Genomic DNA, 22172 nt, shown 5'->3' on the forward strand with positions numbered 1-22172 from the left:
GGTTTTTTTTATGTAGATGTGAAACACTTTGAAGTTACATTAGAGTAGAGAGTTCCCAAACTTTCCGGCTTTGCGGACCAATGTGGGGGGGACAGTTCCATGTGAGGGGCGTTCAAGCATGCGCACAGCTCCATTTGCACAAGCAGCAGGCAAGCGCGCCCGCCGCCCACACAAATGCGCATGTGCTCGCCCACTGCTAGCAGAAGTGGGGATGCGTGCTCGCCTACCATCTCCGCAGCCTGGTTCTAAAAGTCTCAAAGCCCAGTGGTGAGCTTCAGCCTGGAGATTGGAGACCCCTGATATATGCCAGAGAGAGATATGTCATACGTAGTTGAGGAGCACCAGCTAAAGAACATGAAGGAGAGAAAAACAGCCAAATACGTTCATATATCATTTATCCAAGAGCAGCTTTGAAGCCTGCAACTGGCAGGTTAAGACTTTCAATTACATTCCTGGGCCAAGCTGTAGATAAACCAAAGATGGGCACTTACAGGCATTTGCCAGTTTTGCATAATGTGGACTGTGTTTCATTTAATAGGAGCTACTAGTTGGAAAATACAATTGCACTGTTGACCTGGATACAGGAAAGGATTACAATTAATAGTATAGGTAGTCCCTGATTCATGACCAAATTTGAATTTCTGTTGTTAAGTGAGACAATTGTTAAGTGGTTTTTGCCCCATTTTATGACTTAACTTGCCACAGTTATTAAGTGAATCACTGCAGCTATTAACTTAGTAAACACGGTTGTTAAATGAATCTGGCTTCCCGTTGACTTTGCTTTTCAGAAGGTTGCATGATCCCAGAACATGCCAACCATCCTAAATATGAACCAGTTGCCAAGCATCCGATTTTTGGTCATGTGATCATGGGGATACTGCAACAGTTGTAAGTGTGAAAAAATGGTCATAAGTCACTTTTTCAATGCCATTGTAACTTCACTAAATGAACTAGAATATAACTTTATTACAGTCTTAGACCAGCAATAGACATCACTATTTACAATATATATATATATATATATATATATATATATATATATATATATATATATATATATATATATATATATATATATATATATATATATATATATATATAGAGATTTTCCCACTGCACGCGTAATAGCTGGGTTTGAGTCCTGGAGGAGAAAGCCCACATAAAAATTGTCCGCCTTCCCTGGCGATCTCTCTAGTAAGGGGAGAATATATAATGACCTATAAACTCTGTATAACTCACAGTACAATAAAACATGTGAGATATCTTCAACTTCTCCTTTACCACATATACATACACGTTCTGCTATTAGTGTTTTCTTATACCTGCCCTGAAGGAGTGCTGATAGGAGAATATTAAATCTGGCTCTGAAGAAAGCTATTCTTTGTTTTGGGAAGATCAGATCATTTAGATATCTTGCTGATTCCCACTCCCTGTTCGATTCTGTCCCTGCTGTGGAGAACCAACCTATTTAGTTCTTCTTGGAACTCCATATCCTTCATTCTATTGATTACTACTTGCTTTGCTTGGTCAAAGCCTAGGGACATTAAGAATACTAGTGAGAGCCCATAGGACCCCTGCTTGTGGTCTATCGCCTGCTTCCAGGGGGAGGGGGAGTTATCAGTCAGTATTAGTGGGGTCAATCCCTCTGGAAAGAAATGCATTTTTAGCCAATGAATGATCATCATCTTCCAGGCTCTTACCTGAATTTGAGGCATGCCTGCCTCGATTCTTAACTGGGCATTTGGAGTTCCTTTGGGTACATCTAAGATGGCTTGCAGGAATTTGGTTTGTATATTGCAAGTCTTTTTTTGCAAGGATTCCTGTTTGTGCCCCATATAGAATTTGTGCCAATGTTTTGGCCTCAAAAATTTTTAAGGCCGCAGGTACTAATTGCCCTCCACCGGTGTAAAAAAAAAATGCGTTTGAGGACCTATAGGCTGCTTGCAATGTGTGATCCAGGTATGCCTTCCATGTCCCTTGCAAGTGGAAAACCACCCCAAGATATCTGAATGTCCTAACCTGTTCTAAACTATGTCCTTCTATTTTTCCAGGAGTATTGTTTAGGTTTTTTAGCAAAAACTAAAACTTTTGATTTATCAAAGTTAAGGACCAGCTTATTCTGTCTACAATATTCAAATGTTGCCATAATTGCTCTCTTCAGTCCTATGGGAGTTTGTGAAATTATAGCAGCATCGGCATATAGGAGAATTGGGATTTTACATTGTGCTACGTTAGGAGGATGTAAGTCAGGGTTCTGTAAGAGATCGATCAGGGGATTAATATAGAAGTTAAAAAGGGAGGGGGACAGGATGCAACCCTGCCGTACCCATTTTTGTACTCTTACTGGGCAGGTTAAAGTCCCTTGAGGATTACACTTCACTTTCAAGGTGGAATTAGCATACAATTTTTGTATGAGGAAAGGGAGGCATTTATCGCTGGTAGTGCTTTTTAATTTCTTCCAGAGGGTGTTCCTGGATATTGAATCAAAGGCCTGCTTAAAATCAAGGAAAGCCACGAAAAGAGAGGATTTTTTTTTTAAATTTTTTAACCAGATGGTGAAGTACCAAGACATGATCCACCATTGATCTTCCTTTGCTAAAACCAGCTTGCTCATCTTTGATTACCCCCAAAAAATTAACCAATCCTGAAGTCTATACTGTAGTTTAGGTGTTTTAGTATACAATTTACTAATAACACTCAGAAAGCTAATAGGTCTATAATTGCTTGGGTCATTTCTAGGACCTTTTTTTATAAATTGGTATGATAATTGCTAATCCCCAATCTCTTGGCATACAGCCTGTTTTATCTATAAATGTAAACAGAGATGCTAAAAGTGGAGCCCACCAACTGGCATTCTTTTTGATTATTTCTGGCCGGACATTATCAGCATCTGGCGCCTCATTAGCCTTGAGGGTTCCGATCATCTAGGATATATCTCCTGATGTAACCGGGGCCCAGTAAGGAGTTTGGTCTAAACTAATTTGGCTCTCCTTAAATTAGATGGCTAAATAAATTGCATAGAATATTTGCAATTGCTTCTCACTTAGCAAAGAAAATAGAAATATGGCTGAATATTCTTGCATACACTATAATATTGAACCTTCCTTTCTTTGCTTATGCCTACAACTAAGAAGATGTGAGCAAGCCCTTTAAGGTGATCTTAGTTAAATAGGAGCCCCATTGGATTTTTCTGCAGTTAAATTCATGATATCACTGAATGTTAGTTTAGGTGGTGGCATTCATTAATACTTTCACTTTGCCGTTTCCTGGAGCTCTGAATTATCTTACTTACCTAAAGCTTGTTGCCTGGTTATGAGAAGGAAATGTTTATATTAAGTACAGAGCAAGCATTTCGTCATTCCTACTGACAGATGTCGTTTGGTGCAGCATTTAACTATGAAAACTGGGCATCATTGTTTTCCTGTAGAAAACCATGGTAACTGTCAATGGCAAGTCAAGGGTTGCTATGAATAAATTCTCTGCAGTCTGTATTTTTGTACCACACGTGAAAAAAACTGAGGAGCACCATAACCCATAAAGATCGGCCTTGTCTGTTCGGCATAAAAGACTTTTTCACCCTTTCTGCTCTAAAGAAGAGTGTTTTGCCAAATTGAACATATGCCTAAATGTACATTTTATTGGGACTATTTCCTTCATCTTTAGTAGGATTCTTTAAATAAAATCTCTACTGCTTTGATGTCAGTTCCCTTCTTACGAAGGCAGGATAGCACTGATTTATAACATCGGAAAAGATATATAATAGATATGGATGATATAGATACACATCTATGCATCCATCTATGGTCTCTCCATCCATCACCATGCCAATATTTCGAAGATAAATGTGATGTGTTGGGTAAAAAAAGTACAGTAATGAATACAGTAATGAATATTGTTGAATAATTCTGTTACAAATTGTTGTTTGTAGTAAATTAATATGGTAACTGGCAGGGTTGCCAGTTACCATATTAATCTACTGGTAAGTAACCCTAACCCCACTAGCATTACAAAGTGCTTACACCTTCCTCTCTTGTGCGAAGAGAAGTTACTGTATATAACAATGAAGATTGCCATCAAGTTCTTTGCTATGGAGGTGGTTGCAGCCTTATAGAATAAACCCGTGGAATAAAAATGCACACGGATTGATTTCTCAACCCTAAATATTACATATGGTTTTTATACAATATTTTATACAATTTTTATTCAATATAAAAATTAAAATTAATAAAATGAAAATATGGGGATGTACTGAAAGTGAAATTTTAAAAAAGGAAATAAAAAATGTGCGCAATAAGAAAAAAAAATTAGAGACAACTTTTGATCTTTCAGCAGTTGTATACAGACTTAATATTACCTCTCATTTAAAATTGTATGCATAGTTCATTTCTTCCCATGTCCAGCCCTTTTCATGTGGCAAATCTAAAAATCATCAGTTCATTTCTATCCATATTCAGCCAAAATACTTATTATCTTATCCCTGATCAAAAAGGTCAACTTTACATTCTTCTCTCTTCTGCAGTATTCTGCTGTTAATAATCCTCTGCTTAATATTGAGCTGTTGTTGTAGTACCTGGTCTCTTTGACTTCTTCCTAACAAGGTCCATTGATATATTTCTTGGTGCATTCCTTGACTTTTCATTTCTTGTATTGATTCACTTTTGCATCCACATCTTCCATATTGAATTTTTAAAAGGCTTCATCAACCTTCTCTTTAATATAGTCACTAGATTGTCCAGTAATTGCTGTCAATCTCAAACAGAATTGTTTCACTTTTGAATCAAGATCACATTGTCATCACTTTTTTAATCTCTTGGTTTAATGCTTCTCTCTTATTTGCATTGGAGAGTCTTCATTTTTATTCATCTTTTGTTCAACTTCCCCATTCATCTTTAGTACAGATTCTTCAATTTTTAAATTCATTTTTCTTCTTTGTTTATAAGTTTTTCCTCCATCCACTCTTCTTTATTCCCCCCCCCCCACACTTCTCTGAATTCTCAACTCTTTGCACCCATTTAGCACTCTGTAGTTTTATAGTCAGATGACCTTTTATAACTTTCCCTTATCTCTTTGCTTAACAATTGTTTTCTTGCCTAACTAATTGTTTTCTTTGGCAAATTTAAACAATCCTTTTTCACACAGAACTATGCATTATTTATTTAATTATTTCAACAATTATTTTTGAAGCAAGTAATTCCAAACCGAGCTGTCCCCTTAGTTCATTTTAAGCCTTCCTACTTTAAATTCTTAGCTGGCTTTTTGCTTTTTATTATTTTTAAATCCTTGTTTGTCTTTATTTAGTTTTAATCTTTAATCTTGGTCAAAGGAACTCCCAAGATAGTGTTAAATAGGCTCTGCTGAGGCTGTGAGCCTGATGTTTCTTCCTTGGCTCTCAGCGGTCATACTTGTGAGGAACCCTGCAAAGTTCTGCAGATCTCCTCACAAGGAGTTGCCTTCCAGAATGCACATGGGCAATCTCCTGGCTTCTCCTTATCCAGAGAAACTCCACTACCTCAGGCTTTCTACCTAATCACTATTCTTTACCTCAGCATTGTCTCCACAGTTTGTAGGCACATCATTTCTCATTTTCTTCACCCAGAAATCCCTTTCTGCAATAATTTTAATAAAGTAAATATTCATATTATATTTTGAAATTAAATTGAAGGGATGTATTGTACAAAGAAACAGTGAACAATAATGTTATTGGCTTGGCTTTGCTTTGCTTTAGGTTTGTTAGCATTGATGGTGATGGCGTTTGCTAGTAGTGTTCTGCTGGCTTTTTCATAAATGTTTTTGGTAAATAAAATCGCTTTGCTTTTCAGCAGAATTGTTTGCCTCCCTGATCGTACAATATAGTTCTTCTTTTAGAATGTTGTGCTGTAAAAGGCAGTTCAACGTTTTTCACAAACAACTTGCATTTAAATCATTTTGTTCTGTTTTTTGGTAGGATATCAATAACTAGAGTGACAGCTGACATTTCTCTTGCCAAGAGATCGGTTTTAAATAATCCAAGCAAAAGGGCAATAATTGAACGGTCAAATACCAGGTCCAGTTTAGGTAAGTTTTTTTCCCCAGAAATAAATTGTGATAGTTTTGCATGGTGATGGCTATTTCTTCTCCCCACCCCACCGCACCCTCTCCCCTACCCACCCCACAATTGTATGGAGGAGGGGAGAAGTATTCTGTTACAAAAACATGGAATTGCCATGCTCTGATCCTTGCCAAGAGAGGAGACGAGCTGGATCAAGATACTGCTCAGTGATTCATTACGGGAGCAAAGATACTGCCCTTAACTCCTTCAAGTCCTCAAGAAGCTTGCCTTGGGACCAGCAACTTTGGGCAAATAGTGTTCTATCCCTAACTTTCCCTTTCAGAGGAAGATGGTAGATCAGCATTACCGAAGGTTGTGGAAAAATCAGATTGCTTATATTTCTGGGCAGCAGTTTTAGGCCAGAACATGGGATGGAAACAGAGGTGGTATTCAGCAGGTTCTGACCAGTTCTGGAGAACCGGTAGCAGAAATATCGAGTAGTTCAGAGAACCGGCAAATACCATCTCTGACTGAAGATTTTACAGTACCCTTCCCCTACCACGTCCACCAAGCCATGCCCACAGAACTGGTAGTAAACCAGTTTAAACAAATGGCAACTTCAAATCTCAACAAATAAATGCTCTGTCTTACATATTGGCAAAAAAAATCAGAAAATAAAATACAAGCTGAATAGTCAAGATCTTGTTGATGACTCAAGCTCTGTAAAGGACCTTGGAATACTCACCTCTAATGATCTAAGTGCTAGAGCCCACTGCAACTACATAGCCAAAAAGGCATTAAGAGTTGTTAACCTAATCCTACGTAGCTTTTTCTCTGGTAATATCACACTACTAACCAGAGCATACAAAACATTTGCTAGACCAATACTCGAATACAGTTCATCAGTCTGGAACCCACACTACGTATCTGATATTAGCACAATTGAGAAAGTCCAGAAATATTTCACAAGAAGAGTTCTCCACTCCTCTACGTGTAGAATACCTTATGCCACCAGACTTGAAATTCTAGAACTTGAAAACCTTGAATTACGCCGTCTTCGGTCTGACTTAAGCATGGTATATAAAATCATACATTGCAATGTCCTACCTGTCAATGAATACTTCAGCTTCAACCATAACAACACAAGAGCACACAATAGATACAAACTCAAAGTAAACCGCACCAAACTTGATTGCAGGAAATACGACTTCAGCAATAGAGTGGTCAATGTCTGGAATACTCTACCCGACTCTGTAGTTTCTTCCCCAAACCCCAAAAACTTTAACCTTAGACTGTCTACTATTGACCTCACCCCTTTCCTAAGAGGCCTGTAGGGGGCGTGCATAAGCGCACCAACGTGCCTACCGTCCCTGTCCTATTGTTTCTCTTATTCTTTTATTTTTCTTAAATGTACCCATTTCATGTATTCACAACTATGTATACATTTATACTTATTATCTTGTAAACAATTGGCAAATCAAATAAATAAATAAAAAAAAAAATTTGAATCCCACCACTGGATGGAAACCACACTGACAACTCTTGTGGATGAGCTAGTGGGGAGAAAGTAATAGCCTTTGGTCGATTAGATCTCCTAGTGGGCTTTAGCATCATCAATCCTGGTGTTCTTTTGTCTCATTATGAGGGCTGGGAATTGAGAGTACTTTATTATAGTAGTTCTGCTCTTTCCTAAGCAAGCCATTTCAATTGGGGATAATGGGAGAGGAGACATGGAGCCCCTGGACTCCAGTATCAAGGTTGCCCCACTCCTTAATTTATTTAATATGTAGATGAAGCTACTGGGAGAGACAGTGTCTTGGTACAAGGTATGTAAATGGTAAAACCTTTCCTTTTTTTTTTTAACCATCCATCCTATAATGGTAGTTTATTATTTGTTTTCTTTCCATTTGGTTTTGCATTTATTGACATTAAATACACAATGATTAGAAGGCACATCTCTATATTAGACGGATCTTCACCACAGTGGAAATACTGTATACGAAGTTCAAAGTTGCATGGAGAGAGAATGAAGCTTGAATTGAAGAGAATTCTCTCTCTGCACAGCTTCTATTTTTTTCAAATAATGTGGTGTCTTATTTTAGTTACCTAGAATTAGGGATGCAATTGAAAACTTGAGTATCAGAAATCGCAAGTACAGCTAAAGTGGTATCTATGTGTAAACATAAGTACTTTGATTTGTTCCAAAATATGTGACTCATGTTTTCTGGGTCTTTTTCATTTTTTTCAGCGGAAGTACAGAGTGAGATTGAACGAATTTTTGAACTGGCACGATCCTTGCAATTGGTTGTTCTAGACGCAGATACAATTAATCACCCTGCACAACTTATTAAGACATCGTTAGCTCCAATTATTGTCCATGTTAAAGTGTCATCTCCAAAGGTTAGCCACTTTGTCTCTTGGCTTTTCTCCATTCATACCTGTCCTTGTTGAAACATTTTTCTTTGCTGTGTGTATGACATGTTACCTGCATCTTATCTCTAGCCCATGTTTAAGATAATGTAGCTTTAAGTTGTCCTTAGATATAATTTTACTCTTCAGTGAACACCACCCCACAGCAGCTGAAGATTTGTAAAATGTATTATGTTTCACCATGTACTAAATTAGAGGTTATATCAAGTGAAAAGTACAGATAGTCCTCAACTTACGACCACTTACAACCAAATTTTGAGCCCAAAATTTCTGTTGTTTAGTGAGACGTTTGTTAAGTGAGTTTTGCCACATTTTATGACTTTTCTTGCCACAGTTGTTAAGTAAATCACTACAGTTAATAAGTGAGTATAGCCTGGTTGTTAAGTGAATCTGGCTTTGCTTGTCAGAAGGTCACAAAAGGATCCCAGGACACAGCAGAGGTCATAACTATGAACCCGTTGCCAAGCATCTGAATTCTTATCACATGATCATGAACATATAGAAAAGAAAAACCACGAGTAATTATTAGGTTCTAGAGAAAGAATGCAAAGGAATTAGTAGCCCTTGAACAACATTCTAAGCAAATCATGAAAGGGCACAAGTGAGATACCTCTAAAAATAGAAATTTGAGAAGTACCTGGAATTTGACTGACTTAATAAAAGTGGAGAAAATATACCTTTCATTAGAAACCACCATAAATGATATTAAGGAAATATTCTGGTCTGTGGTGGAGAATGCTATGACATCAGATTATTATTATTTTTCCAAAGAAGACCTTATTTTCCACTGTCCTGGCTTCTGGTCTTAAGACAGTGTACTTTACTTACTCATTCAATTATTTGTTTTCCTTCAACTTTCAATGCAAACTCTTTTCCTTTGATGAAATATGTCTGAAATCATCCTGTTGATGCTTTTTTATTCTTCTCTGCCTTTTCTTTGATCACATTCAATTATAGAGGTCAGATCATATGGATAAAATTATTTTACTTTGGTATTTTCCAAAGCACCTGCTTGTTGCTCTTAAGCTAAATGCTAATAAATACTAGTCCAGGCATAGATAAGAATTCAGCCAATGATATTTGTAGACACCATGTTTTAAGAGGGCCCAATCCTTTGGCGCAAGATTATCCTGGTCAAATACACAGGTCCAGCAATAATACTGAGAATTCTATCAGAGAAGGACAAACTTATACAGAGAGTTACAACAAGCTTTTGAGTTTAGTAGGTGAAGCATAAAATGCAAAGTATCGTGTCACTAAAAAAAGAAGTTTGACAGCCATGAAACAACCTCACTGTTACTTTGCATTGTCTTTTCAGGTTTTACAGCGGCTGATCAAGTCAAGAGGAAAGTCGCAGAGCAAACATTTAAATGTCCAGCTGGTTGCAGCCGATAAGCTTGCACAGTGTCCGCCAGTAAGTTCAGGGCCATATTTTTAAGAACTTATGTAAACAATAAATATAGAGATAGCAGAATCTTTTGTATTAATGCAGTACTGCTTTATTTCCCAATACATTTATTTTCAGGAGATGAGAGCTATAATGGACAGCTGATCAAATCCCAAATGTGTTCAAAAATAGGTCACGAGTCTTGGCAAAGAAGCTCTCCTCTTTCCATCTACAGCCAAAAATCAGGGCCAGGGCCTGTTGTGAGGTGTAGGACTATAGTAGCTACTGCACTTACTATTCTTTTCTTTAACAGCCCGCTACCTTTCTACCCACCTCCAAGTCTTACCCCCGAGTCATCCCTTTTGTCTTAGCTGCTCTTGCCTTCTGGGAGCTCTGCGTACATACGCACTGGGAACGGGCTCCCCTTGTTTCTCTGCCTCACTGCTGCCAGACTCTGGAGGCTCCGGAGTCAGCACACAACTCTCAGATGGTCCTGGCCCCATCTCTGTATCGGACGCCGGACCTTTGGCCGAGTCCTTCCCAGACTGGTCTCCGTTCTTGCCCACTGTCGGATTCCGCTGCTGTCTGCACAGGCTGCCAGCGAACCACAACATGATGGATGTTCTAGTCACAATTGTTGAGATAAGTCAAGAATGGCTGTAATTATTTATTGATGCATAGTTTCCTTTAGCATACCAAATCCACTGAGAACATTGGTTTTTGACTCCATCTATACAGTACAGTATACACCAGATTTCTTTCTGTATATCTGGCAAGTTTGGGTATGTTTTTGAACAGAGGATATATTTTAATATTCAGCAAGGGTTTAACTTCATTAATTTACATTGTGTTGTAAACCTAGATTCTGAAGTAGAATATTAATAATTAAGAATCCTTTATCAGCTCCAAATCCTTATGAATTTTTCATAATGGCATTACATGCTGATGCTAAGATCGGCTCTTATTATGCAAATGCTGTAAGCATCAGCATTTATTACACCAAATGTCCTGATGTAGGAGCTGTGTAAAGAAAGTTTTTAAAAACAACATAACATTTTTATTACACTGTATTCTAAATGTCCTCATTCTTTTATTTGGCACAGTGTAAAAGATATTAGCTGTTATTCTGAAACAGCTATTACAAAACACGTTTCCATTGCAAACATTTTCTTTCAGAATTCTAGTTGTTACTGGAAGATCAACTATTAATTTGGCTGTGTAAATTCTAACTGAAGTGCACATGGAAGATTTCTGTCTGAGAAATGTGACAGTATGTCAAGGATAAAGTTATAGCAGTCTTCCATAATTTTGTAATCTCCACATGTTTGGAGACTACAAGCTTTCATAGTTTGCTGTTAGCAAAAGATTTGGGTCAGGAATTCTGGGAGTTGTAGTCCACACAGATATGGAGAACAAAAGAGGAGGAAAGCTGCATTAAACTTTAAGAATATAGGTGAATAAGAGGATAAAGTGCCTGGCATATGAGGTTAATCCACAGAAATTGGAAGAGTTTTCTGTGGATTGCATAACACAGATTTCATGGAATAATTTCTTGTTAGGTTTGAAACAGCCCTTCTGGGAGCAGAAGGTATTTTATTCTTGAATCCAAGCATCTTTCTTTCACAGAAGAACAGAACAGTTATTCTGACTGTTGCTTTAAGAAAGGATAGACAAGTGGCCTGCCACCCTGGACTTCCAAAGCCCTGAGATTGTGCTAGGAATAAGAACAGAAACCCCAGAACCCAAAAGGAGGGGAAAACAAAACTCTTTCTTACCTGCATGTTTGGGACCACAAGCTACCCAAATATAGGACCTACTAAAAACAGGAGGTCTCTCTTTCCTCTTTAAAGATCCTGAATCCTCAGATGTTACTCCAATAGATGAGAACTGAGTAAAAGGTGAATGGCACTAGAATCTGTTGCCTTATATCAACACTAGAAATGCACTTGACTATTATACCAGTAGCAATGGCACTTAGACTTATATACCGCTTCACAGTGCTTTTACAGCCCTCTCTAAGCAGTTTACAGAGTCAGTATATCGCTCCCAACAATCTGGGTCCTCATTTTACCCACCTCGGAAGGATGGAAGGCTGAGTCAATTTCTTTTTTCAGCAATGACATAACTTTAAACAGTCACTGAAATGAGCAGTCGTTAAGTGAAGATTGCCAGTATGAGGCTGCAGTGGGAAGTCTAGGGTTAGGTTTGGATTTAGCTAAGGTTAACCAACTTGCTGCATAAGTCTAACTCATATTTGAGATCAAGGGTTTTGCTTTAAGTCACCATTCCTAGTTTGTGTTTGATAATGACGCTTGTTAATATAATGCTTATTTTCTGAACAGGAAATGTTTGATGTTATTCTGGATGAAAACCAACTTGAAGATGCTTGTGAACACTTGGCAGAATACCTTGAGGCCTACTGGCGTGCTACACACACTACCAGTAGCACACCTATGACACCTTTGCTTGGAAGAAACCTAGGCTCCACTGCACTATCCCCTTACCCTACTGCGATCTCTGGATTACAGGTATGAATCCATGAGTTTGTCATTGGTGGTGTGCACTTACGTATCCTGTATCGGAGCCAAATGGCTCATAAGAAGACACCTGTACCAGCGTGCCTAGAGATTTAAACATGCCGTGGTTTTGTTGGTTTGTTGGTTTAATTTCTATAGCCACCCAACTGAATTAAGTGACTCTGCCCCATTTTCCTTTAAAGATGAGGTTACTTCCATTAATTGGTATAAAGCACTTGATAATTGAAAAAAATATGGGAATTCTCCTGTAGTTTGTAATTCATAAGAGCCTCACAGTGCTTTTGAATGCATTCTGTGAGTTTGTTCCATTGGAATACAATTAGGGTGTAGGGTGAAAATATACCTGCCAGTGAACATCACTTAATTAATTCACTAGCAAGTATTAGCAACATACGATCAGATCAGGCAGGTGTGTAAATTCCTTTTGTATGATAATAGTTCCATTGGATTTTGGGGGTGGGGGGAGATATATTTCCAGATCTGTATGCAACGATTGTAACACTATTTAGTGTCTCAATATAAAATGAATCTTGACTGGGTGTGTCTCTTGAAAAGTGGAGTGAACAAGTGATATAAATATTTAGTGATCAATCTACAACTCCTTCTATGTTATCATAATGCCACAGCCAACAGGTAATGCACAGATATATGCATTGGATTAACTGATCTGATTAGCCACGAAAAATCAGTCATAGCTACTTTGGTTGATCTTTAATTCTGGAACTTTTGTTCAGATACAAATAGAATATGAGTAACATTAAAACTGTTGTATGTAAATCAAAGGGGATGATGGAACATAACCAGTTCTTCTCCTTTTATCATGAAAAACCTGCTGCACAAGAAATTCTTAAAAAGATCAGCATGTCAAATACATTATGGTGCCACCAATAGTTGTTTCAAATAGATTGGTTTCAGTATTTTGTTCAGGTTGATCAACTCACAAAAGTTGTGTATTAATATGATGCTAATGCCCTGCCTCTAGTATAGTTTGCCTCATTTCTTCTTCGAGGTAACAGTTCAGAAAAATTGGTTCATCTGTTCTGATTTTTAAAAAATGATTAATAAAATATTATTCCAATTATAAAAAGATTCTGAACATTTTTTTCCACAGGGATAGCTCAAAAACGGCGGGCCTTTGACACTTCAAACGTGGCATGTAAATAGTCCTTAATCAGAAGTACGTGTTTTACTAAGTTGGGGGGGAAATGTCTTATCAGTTCAAGTTGTCTATGTTTGTAAGTGCACAGAGAATGCACGAAGGCCAGTGTCGCTAAACAACTCAGCACAATGTGTGTGGCTTTTACTACGTGTTACACTTCCCATAGTCTGTATGTCAGTTGAAGAATTAAGCAAATCCTCCAAACTCAATCTACTCGTCAAAATGATGGTTTTTAATATACTCATTCACTATCTAAGTGGTCTGTTTTTTTCTGTCACTACATGAATGCAGAAGAAGGCATTTAACTTTTGAATGTATGTGTAATATTTTAAGGCCAGGTTCTACACATAGCATTGTTTCTGCTTAGCAAGTGGTTGACTGTGCGAGCAGCGGTTTGAGTTCTGTGGAAACATGCTTGTTTTTAATTGTGAAAATTTTCATTTTCCATCTTGTTTGTGTTGGCCAGCTCCTTCTCTTGTTTGTGTTGGCCAGCTCCTTCTCTCTGCTCCTAAGCAAGGGCAAATGAAATGGACAAAGCAAACTCACTTAGATGGCTTTAACACAATCCCCACTCTTGCCCCAGTTCCATTCACTGTTAATCTGTTTTCCCAAGGAATGAATTTTAGATCCTGGTCGGTTTACAAAGGCTGTTTCATACCATCTTATGAAGGCCTTGACCTAGTTTTTTTTTTAGCTTGCAATCCAAATCGTACTGAACATGCCTACAGTGTCTGTAGCTTATCTGTGAGCTAGTACTAGCCATTGTAGTTACTCCAGATATTAGTAGATGGGAGACAAGATTGCTTTGCCTGTCTGTGTCACCTACTTAATTCTAGAATTATCAGCAAACAGAAAGAAAATAGCAGTGATATATTGCAGTATTAGCCCTCACACAAGGATTATACCTTTGACTTGAAGAACCTGGAGATAAGGAAGTTACTTCATAATCCACTACTGAGAAATGTAAATAAGAATTCATTCAGTATAGATAGAGCAAAAATTGTAGGTGAAGGTAAGTTAAGTAATACATAGCAGGAGTTGAGCAGTGGAATATTTCAGATCTTCTATAAAGCACAGAATGAAAAGCAGATGAATTTAGAACATCAACAGAAGCCTATTTTAAGAGCTTGTTCAGGGTGGGCCTTATTTTGAAATTTTAAAAGATGGCTTTTAAATTTTTCATCAGGGAGTATATCTGAGATCTGATTTTTCTTTTCTCATTGCCAAGTATTTTAAATTAAATCTAGGCACCACATTCTGCTGTTTTCTTACCTCAGCTTTTGAAAGCAGACGGCGAGCCTAAATATATTAAATAGCAGCCAATAATATGTTAAATGAACGATTTCAGGACAAACTTGCAACAAATTCAGAAGAGTGACACGAACTTGTGGCATCCACCCCCCCCACCCCCCCATTTTTTAATGTTTGACTGCTTTGCTATTTATAGAGCCAACGTCTGAGGCATAGCAACCATTCTACCGAGAATTCTCCAATCGAACGGCGAAGTCTAATGACCTCAGATGAAAACTACCACAACGAAAGGGCTCGGAAGAGCAGGAACCGCTTGTCTTCCAGTTCCCAACACAGCCGAGATCACTACCCTCTGGTGGAAGAAGAGTACTCTGATTCGTATCAAGACTCATACAAACCTCAAAGAAACCGGGGGTCTCCTGGAGGATATAGCCATGATTCCCGACAGAGGCTTTGAATTGACGAACCTAGGGGCAAATGGTACTCATTGGTTGGCCACCTGCTGTTGTAACATAGCTAGGCCAAACAAAGCATCTTGATGCTTACAGGCTGCTGTCATTTCGTGCTCTAGAAGGGCAAAAGAGGATAGATCAATGTTTCTCAACCTCAGCAAATTTAAGAATTTAAGGAAAGAATTCCAGGAGGTGAAGACCATTCACCTTAAAGTTGTTGAAGTAGAGAAACACTGAGATAGATAATGCCCTTTCCATTTAGAACGAAACGAGTTTGCTCAAACACTTAGATGTGTTTTCTTTCCCATGTAATGTTTCATTTCAAACTGTTATCTTTTCTCTCCATTAGATATAATTAGACACATCAATTTGTAATGTAGAATACCTGTTGAAGCGCACATATGATAATTTCCTGTCACGGAAATTCCAAATGACCAGTTCCAGTTGGAACCAATTTATAAACCAATTCCTGTTGGAATTTGGGTGAAATTGACTGGAAAGTCAACCTGAGCATGTTGCAGTCAGTGAAAAAAAAAGTTAAATAAAATGAAGAGAAAGTAAATTACAAAATCATAAGCAAAAAAAAAATTAAAAAAAATCTCTAGTACTTGTTTACTGGAAGGTGAATTTATATATAGCTATAGATACGGTTAGAATAAATAATATTAATGTATTTATTTCAGACTACCAAATGTAAACACTCAACTGTGCCAAAAATAATGAATGAATGGAAAAGCTCAAATCCTTTCCACTTTAAACATTAGTGGATTTTTTTTTTCTCCCACGCTTATATATTGCAGCAAACCTGTATCGCATTGATATTTTTTGCATTTGCTAGATCATATGAAACTATTTCAGCAACTTGAAATAAACTAGAGGTGAAGACAGGCATGTTTTAAAAAACGTGGTGGAAATGAATGTACGTTCTGTAGCACAGATGAAATGGAGTTTCATTCCCTGAACCTGGAAGGTGTGAAGAGTGCTCTTGGTGTGTACATCTTTGTACATGAAGGTCTTCTGCATGTTCCAAGTCTATGATGGCACACCCAGGGTGTTTAAAAGATATACCCATAGTTTCTCTTAGGTATATGAGAACTAGCTTGTTTCATGTTCCTTGTACCTTAGCACTGAAGATGGGATTAGAGGTTTTGGCTTTGCCCCAACAAGGAAAGTCCGGTTCAGCTACGGTAGATGATTTGCAGAAGGATGAAAACAACCACTACTCTTTTGGGGCTGGTAATGCTAAGCCTTAATGAAGAATCTGTATTAGGCACAAGGATCCTATCCATCTAGTGTCCTGGTTTGTCCAAAAAAGAAAAATTGACCTTGCAAAGAGTTAAAAAGAAGTGCTTATATTTGGGTTTTATCCTGTGCATTAAGCGTATTAAAAGTTGAATGTGTCTCACAGGAAAAGATTAATGTGACATTGTTCACACTGCTTTAATAGTCAAGAAAGAGATTTCATTCAGCCAAAACACTAGAGGAGCAGTATTATGATAAGGCAACCCCAAAGTCTTATTTGGCATGCGAATTCTGAACCATGATGGCCTGTTCTCTTTATCGTGTCATAGAATGAGGTGTACTATTTTCCTAGTCTGAAAGTTATATCCACCAAACATCCTTAATCTTTTCCATCAAAAGTAATATACCGTGATCATTATGCTAAGTTGGCCTTCCACTTGGATCTTGATCTCAAATGTGCTGCAGTCCTTATTTGGACTTCCTGCTTCTTCCTTCCTTCCTGGAGTGAAAAAGCAGCCCTGAGCACATGCAGCCCATTGTACGTATAGGGGAATGTCTTCATTGAAAAGGATGGGAAAACTGGCACGCCAGAACTTTATAAATGCATCATCAAGAAGATGTTTTGGAGCTCTTTGGTTAGTAAGGGACTGTCAGGTCTAGAAATGTCAGAAAACGTCGCATCACGTACACTTCACATCTCAGATTGTTCTCAGAATGGCAAGCTTGGTGTTTATTTTCCACAATAAGCTGCTAATTACAAAATGATAGTAAGGAATACACACACAGAGAGAGAACCTTCTGACCAATATATTCAGTACAAGATTCTAGCGCTCATATTTCTGCATAAGAATGGCTGTTTGAGGAATAGGTGTTGAAAAAAGTAGGTGAGATTAGTGTTCAAGTATTAGAAAAGAGCAGAAAATTATAAAAATTTTCTAAAATTTTAAAATCTAAAATTATAAAAAGTAGAGTTTGATACAAGGAAAAGGTGCACAAATAGCTATATTAAGAAGGGCTATACCAATAATGTGAAGTGGACTAAGGTTACATTAGTTTGACAAAGATAAAATAATATTCGTGTAACTGATATACCTGATTGCTAGAATACAGCAAATGAAAGAATTGGATAGGACATTTCTGTACCTTTTCTCACTAAGCTATGTTAAGATATGTTCAGATAGTTAAAGAATTGAAGCATGAATAGAGTGGTATTTATATATATTTTTTCCTCCAAATGAGAAGTGCACACTACTCACCAGAAAGACTTCAAATACATACACATTATAAGGCACTCAGGTAACTGGAACAGAAATATTCATATTTAATCATCAAAGCATAGGGCATGAGGTTTAATCACATATCAGAGGCCTTCGTTTTAGCACAGAGAATGCCAAATCATACATGATGTTAATTGTCTTTAAGGCTCTTTGGAACTCTTCAAACATGAGGAAATTGCAAAATGTCGTACACATTTTCCCATTGCATGCTGCTGGATACTTACAAAGTAGACATTTTTGTATTTGACCATCAAATCTCAGGTCATGAATGTTACCTCATAACGGAGACCAGTACTCCAGCACAAACCTGCTTATAGACAGTCAGTGGGATGTGGAGCTGCAGTGCCCTTTAGTTGTTTGGAATTAAGGGGGAAAGGACTGTCAGATTTAAAACCAGCAAGGAAGACGTATCCAAGTTGGCCAGATGAAAGATTCATTTCCTACCATAATATTACGAGCTCTCTAAGAATGAATGCAAAATTGTAGAATCACCTCTGTAATTGGCTGCTGCTGATTTTGTAATCTGGGCAGAATGTTTGACGGCACCGTTGGTATCATTCTGGAGCCTTCTTGGTGAGCAGGGTATCTTCTGAGCACTTGCACTTTAATGTATGCCCCAAACTTACATATTATTGGAAATATTTCCTATACAGGTAGTCCTTGACTTACAACCACAACAGAGCCCCAAATTTCTGTTGCTAAGCAAAGCAATTGTTAAGTTTTTTCCCCAATTATGACCTTTTTGTCACAGTTGTTAAGCGAATTGCTGCAGTTGATTAGTGAATCATATGGTTATTAAGTGAATCTGGCTTCCCGCAATGACTTGGCTTGCAGGAAGCCAGCTGGGAAGGTTACACATAGTAATCACATGGCCCCAGGACAGTATAAGGGTCATAAATATATGCCAGAATCTGAATGCCTGAATTTTGATTATTTGACCATGGGGATATTGCAACAGTTATAAGTGTGAAAACCTGTCATAAGTCACTTTTTTCACTTCTGCTGTAACTTCAAGCAGTCACTAAAACAAATGGCTGTAAATAGAGGACTACCTATAGTGTTGTATTTGAAATCAGACGTTTGAAGATCAGTTTTAAAACCTGATTCCTTAAATGTATTTAGAGTTGTATTTTTTTATTTAGGGAAATCATATTTTATGACCGTTTTAGGCTGTTACGTAATAGATAGTCTTCTAATTCAGCTTGCGTTGTGTACTGGTCCTGTCTCCAACATAGCATTTTATTGGATGGGGAGAATTTTGATGATGAGTTCTTTGATTTGTAACTTTCATGTTCTCCCACTTCTTTGTAATTCTTAAGACCCTTTGTTAGGGTAGCCCTTAGTTGCAAAAATTCAGAGAACCACTAGATGACAAGGAAGAAATTGGCTGCTATCTGACGTTTCTCTGGATTTTTTTTCAGCCCCAAAATTGTAACTAAGGAGTAAAAGTGTTTTCCTTAGCAACTTTAGAAGGTGTCCATTTGGAAGTAGCCTACAGAACAAGAAGAAGGCAAGCCTTAAAGAAGATACTCCAAATAAGAATGGGAGGAACCTCCTTTAAAGGGTGGGCAACTGTGGCCTCTTTACGACCTGTGGAGGTAGAATTCCCAAGCCAGCATGGAATGCTGGGAGTTGAAGTCCCCAGATCATGAAGAGGACATAATTGCCCAGATTAATATATGAAGCCTGGCTTTTAATTGATGAGATAACACCTCTATTCTTCTTTTAGAGAAGTGTTGCTGGTAATGTCCACTTTAAAAAGGCAATTGAAGCAACAGCTGTAGGCCATTTCTCCAGCAGCAATTTATGGCACTTCATAACATCACCTAGCCATTGCTGAACTGATGTATAGCTATTTGCTTTACTATTATTTTGACACACTCGTGGTAGGGTGAATTTTGAAGGTGTTATAAATCTCTTCTGGGGAAATATTCCTAGACACAATTTACTGGGAAGAGTAAAGATTAAGAAAGAAAGGCATAGATAGGATGGTACTGAATTTACACTTTTTATTAGGCCGGGCATATCGTTGCAATTTTTAGAAAGAAAAATTGGGAAATAAAGGAGCTTGGGAAAGAGCAGAGTTGTTATTTAGTCACTGTTGGTATTGTAAACCCAATTCAATACGTGTATTTAAAATTTGTGTTACCACATTTTTAATTCGCTGTTGTAAATAATGGGCTGGCTGGGCAGGTTTTTTGTTTTCCCTTGCAACAAAATACAGCCCCCCCCTCAACTTACAACCACTTGTTCATGGAATGAACAGCCACTTGTTCATTTTACTCCAGACTTCATAATACTCTGTCTCACCCTTATCTTTGATTTCTAAAGTTAATCTGTCCAACTTTGCACAGACTAATATTTTCCTTATTATTTCACTTTCTGTAGGGATATCTTCATTCTTCCAGTTTTGAGCATACATCAAGCTCAACTTATAACCATTCATTTAACAACAGTTGTAAGTATCTGGAGATAGCAGAATAGAAGAGAAAGAACAGGAGAAAATCACAAAATACAAAGACCAGTAAATAGTGGTAGAACGGCTGTGGCAAAAGAAAGCAAAGATAATAGCACTAAGAGTAACAGACACTTTGGATGTACTCTCAAAATAGAATAGAACAGAATAACAGGGTTGGAAGGGACCTTGGAGGTCTTCTAGTCCAACCACCTGCTCAGGCTTACCCTATACCATTTCAGGCAAATCGTTTTCCAATTTCTTCTTAAAAACTTCCAGTGATGGAGCACCCACAACTTCTAGAGGCAATTTGCGACCCATGCCTAAAGTTATAGTCATTGCAGCACCTGTGTGGGTCACACGATCAAAATTCAGGTGCTTGGCAGCCCACCCACATTACCACAAGGGCGCTGCAAATTGCCCCACCCCCCTGTTTCCTGGCCTTTTGGCTTCCTGCTGCCTTGCCTCCCCAGCTTGTCTTTGCCGCTGCCTTGTTCCCACTGCTGATGAGGCATGTCTGGTCTGGGGCTGGGCCAGCCTGAAGCTGACTTTGTTCTGTAAAAAAGGGGGGGGGGGAGCCAAAAGCAGTCAGGATTTCTCTTTTTCACAAGGTGAAATCAGCCCCAGCGTGGCCCAGCAAACAGGCCAAGTAGCGCCATTAGCAGTAGAAGCAAGAATTCAGTAAAGAGCCAGGGTGGCGCAGTGGTTAGAATGCAGTATTGCAGGCTAACTCTACCGACTGCCAGCAGTTCCATCCTGACCGGCTCGAGGCTGACTCAGCCTTCCATCTTTTCAAGGTCAGTAAAATGAGGGCCCCGATTGTTGAGGGCAAATAGGGTGACTCTTCTTAGAGAGGGCTGCAAAGCACTATGAAATGATGTATCGGCATAAGTCTTAAGTGCTGTTACCTGGGGTGCAGGGCAGCAGTAGCCTCGGAGTGCAGGTAATAAGGGTGACTGGAATTGGCTTCCTGGAACATGGTAAGCAGCCCAGAGCCAGACGGCTTGGGGGCTGCTTGCCCATCTCACAAGGCAGGGTTGCAGGTCGGCCAAAGGGACAGTGATGGGGAGGGGATGAGATAGGCAAATCAGGGAATTGGAGGCAGTTCCTTCCTTACTGAGGCTGGAGACGGGGACAACCCTTGAATGGAGTGAATTGGGCCGGGTGCTCAGCTAATGACCAATAAAATTTGCTTAACAATAGCAGTGGCTTTACGACCGCATTGCTTAGCAATTGAAATTCAGGTCCCAACTGTTGGTGTAAGCTGAGGACTATCTGCACCTACTGTTAAGTTCGGAAAAATAAAACCTATATAGCTGAAGTGGTTTTGTTAAGGTAGCAAAGATGAGTAACTGCATTTACAGCAAGGAGAAATAAATTGGAGCACCTTGGGGAGAAAGATATGTTTGACAATAAATATGTTTGACAATAATGTGGCTATAGCTTGTTGGGAAGAAATATGGGTTCAGCATGTTTGGACTACAGGGAAACTTGATTTTTGGGTCATACTGAGCATCATTTGTCCTCCCCTATAGTGTTTATTTATTGCAAGACATAGAATTGTTTCTGAGGTTTTGCTCCCAGACATGCCAAATTGCTTGGCCAGTTTTAGATGCTGTGCGTCTTGATATGGCTGGATAAGGAGTCCCATTTACTAATCTGCTTCAGGAAGCAGCACCACCAAACCCTTTCTTCTTTCATGAAAAGCATGCACTCCGACATATAACACACAGCACACCCAGTATTCCTGCCTGACACTTTGAATTGAAAGGTAAGAAGAGATTTTGGCACAACTGGGGATGTTCAGGTAGCACCTCCCTACAGCTCGAAGCGGTAGCAATTTTTCCTGGGGTACACAGTCACCTTCTGCCCCACTATCCCAAGAAAAAGCACATTTACCTTCAAGAGTTGCAAATGGGCTACATGACTGCAGTGGGGAAGCTTCCCCACCCTT

The 22172-nt window shown here is 38.5% G+C and overlaps 1 protein-coding gene across 3 annotated transcripts in view; it reads left to right on the forward strand.

Moving 5' to 3' along the window:
- CACNB4 (calcium voltage-gated channel auxiliary subunit beta 4) overlaps positions 1–15847 on the forward strand; it is a 135131-nt gene extending 119284 nt beyond the window's left edge. For 2 of the 3 annotated variants that reach the window (XM_087949993.1, XM_026680092.2), the window contains 5 exons: positions 5945–6054; positions 8277–8428; positions 9777–9872; positions 12188–12373; positions 14989–15847. In XM_087949993.1, the coding sequence (XP_087806119.1) occupies positions 5945–6054; positions 8277–8428; positions 9777–9872; positions 12188–12373; positions 14989–15249 (805 nt within the window). In that variant the 3' untranslated portion in view covers positions 15250–15847. Of the gene's footprint in view, positions 1–5944; positions 6055–8276; positions 8429–9776; positions 9873–12187; positions 12374–13493; positions 13560–14988 lie in introns of all 3 variants that reach the window. The other variant, XR_015746541.1, reaches the window with a different exon arrangement.
- The last annotated feature ends 6325 nt before the right edge of the window (positions 15848–22172 follow it).

Source organism: Notechis scutatus, chromosome 1 (assembly GCF_049901735.1).
Source record: "Notechis scutatus isolate UNSWTSFEM ecotype Mainland chromosome 1, rNotScu1.2, whole genome shotgun sequence".
NCBI classification, from domain to species: Eukaryota; Metazoa; Chordata; class Lepidosauria; order Squamata; family Elapidae; genus Notechis; species Notechis scutatus.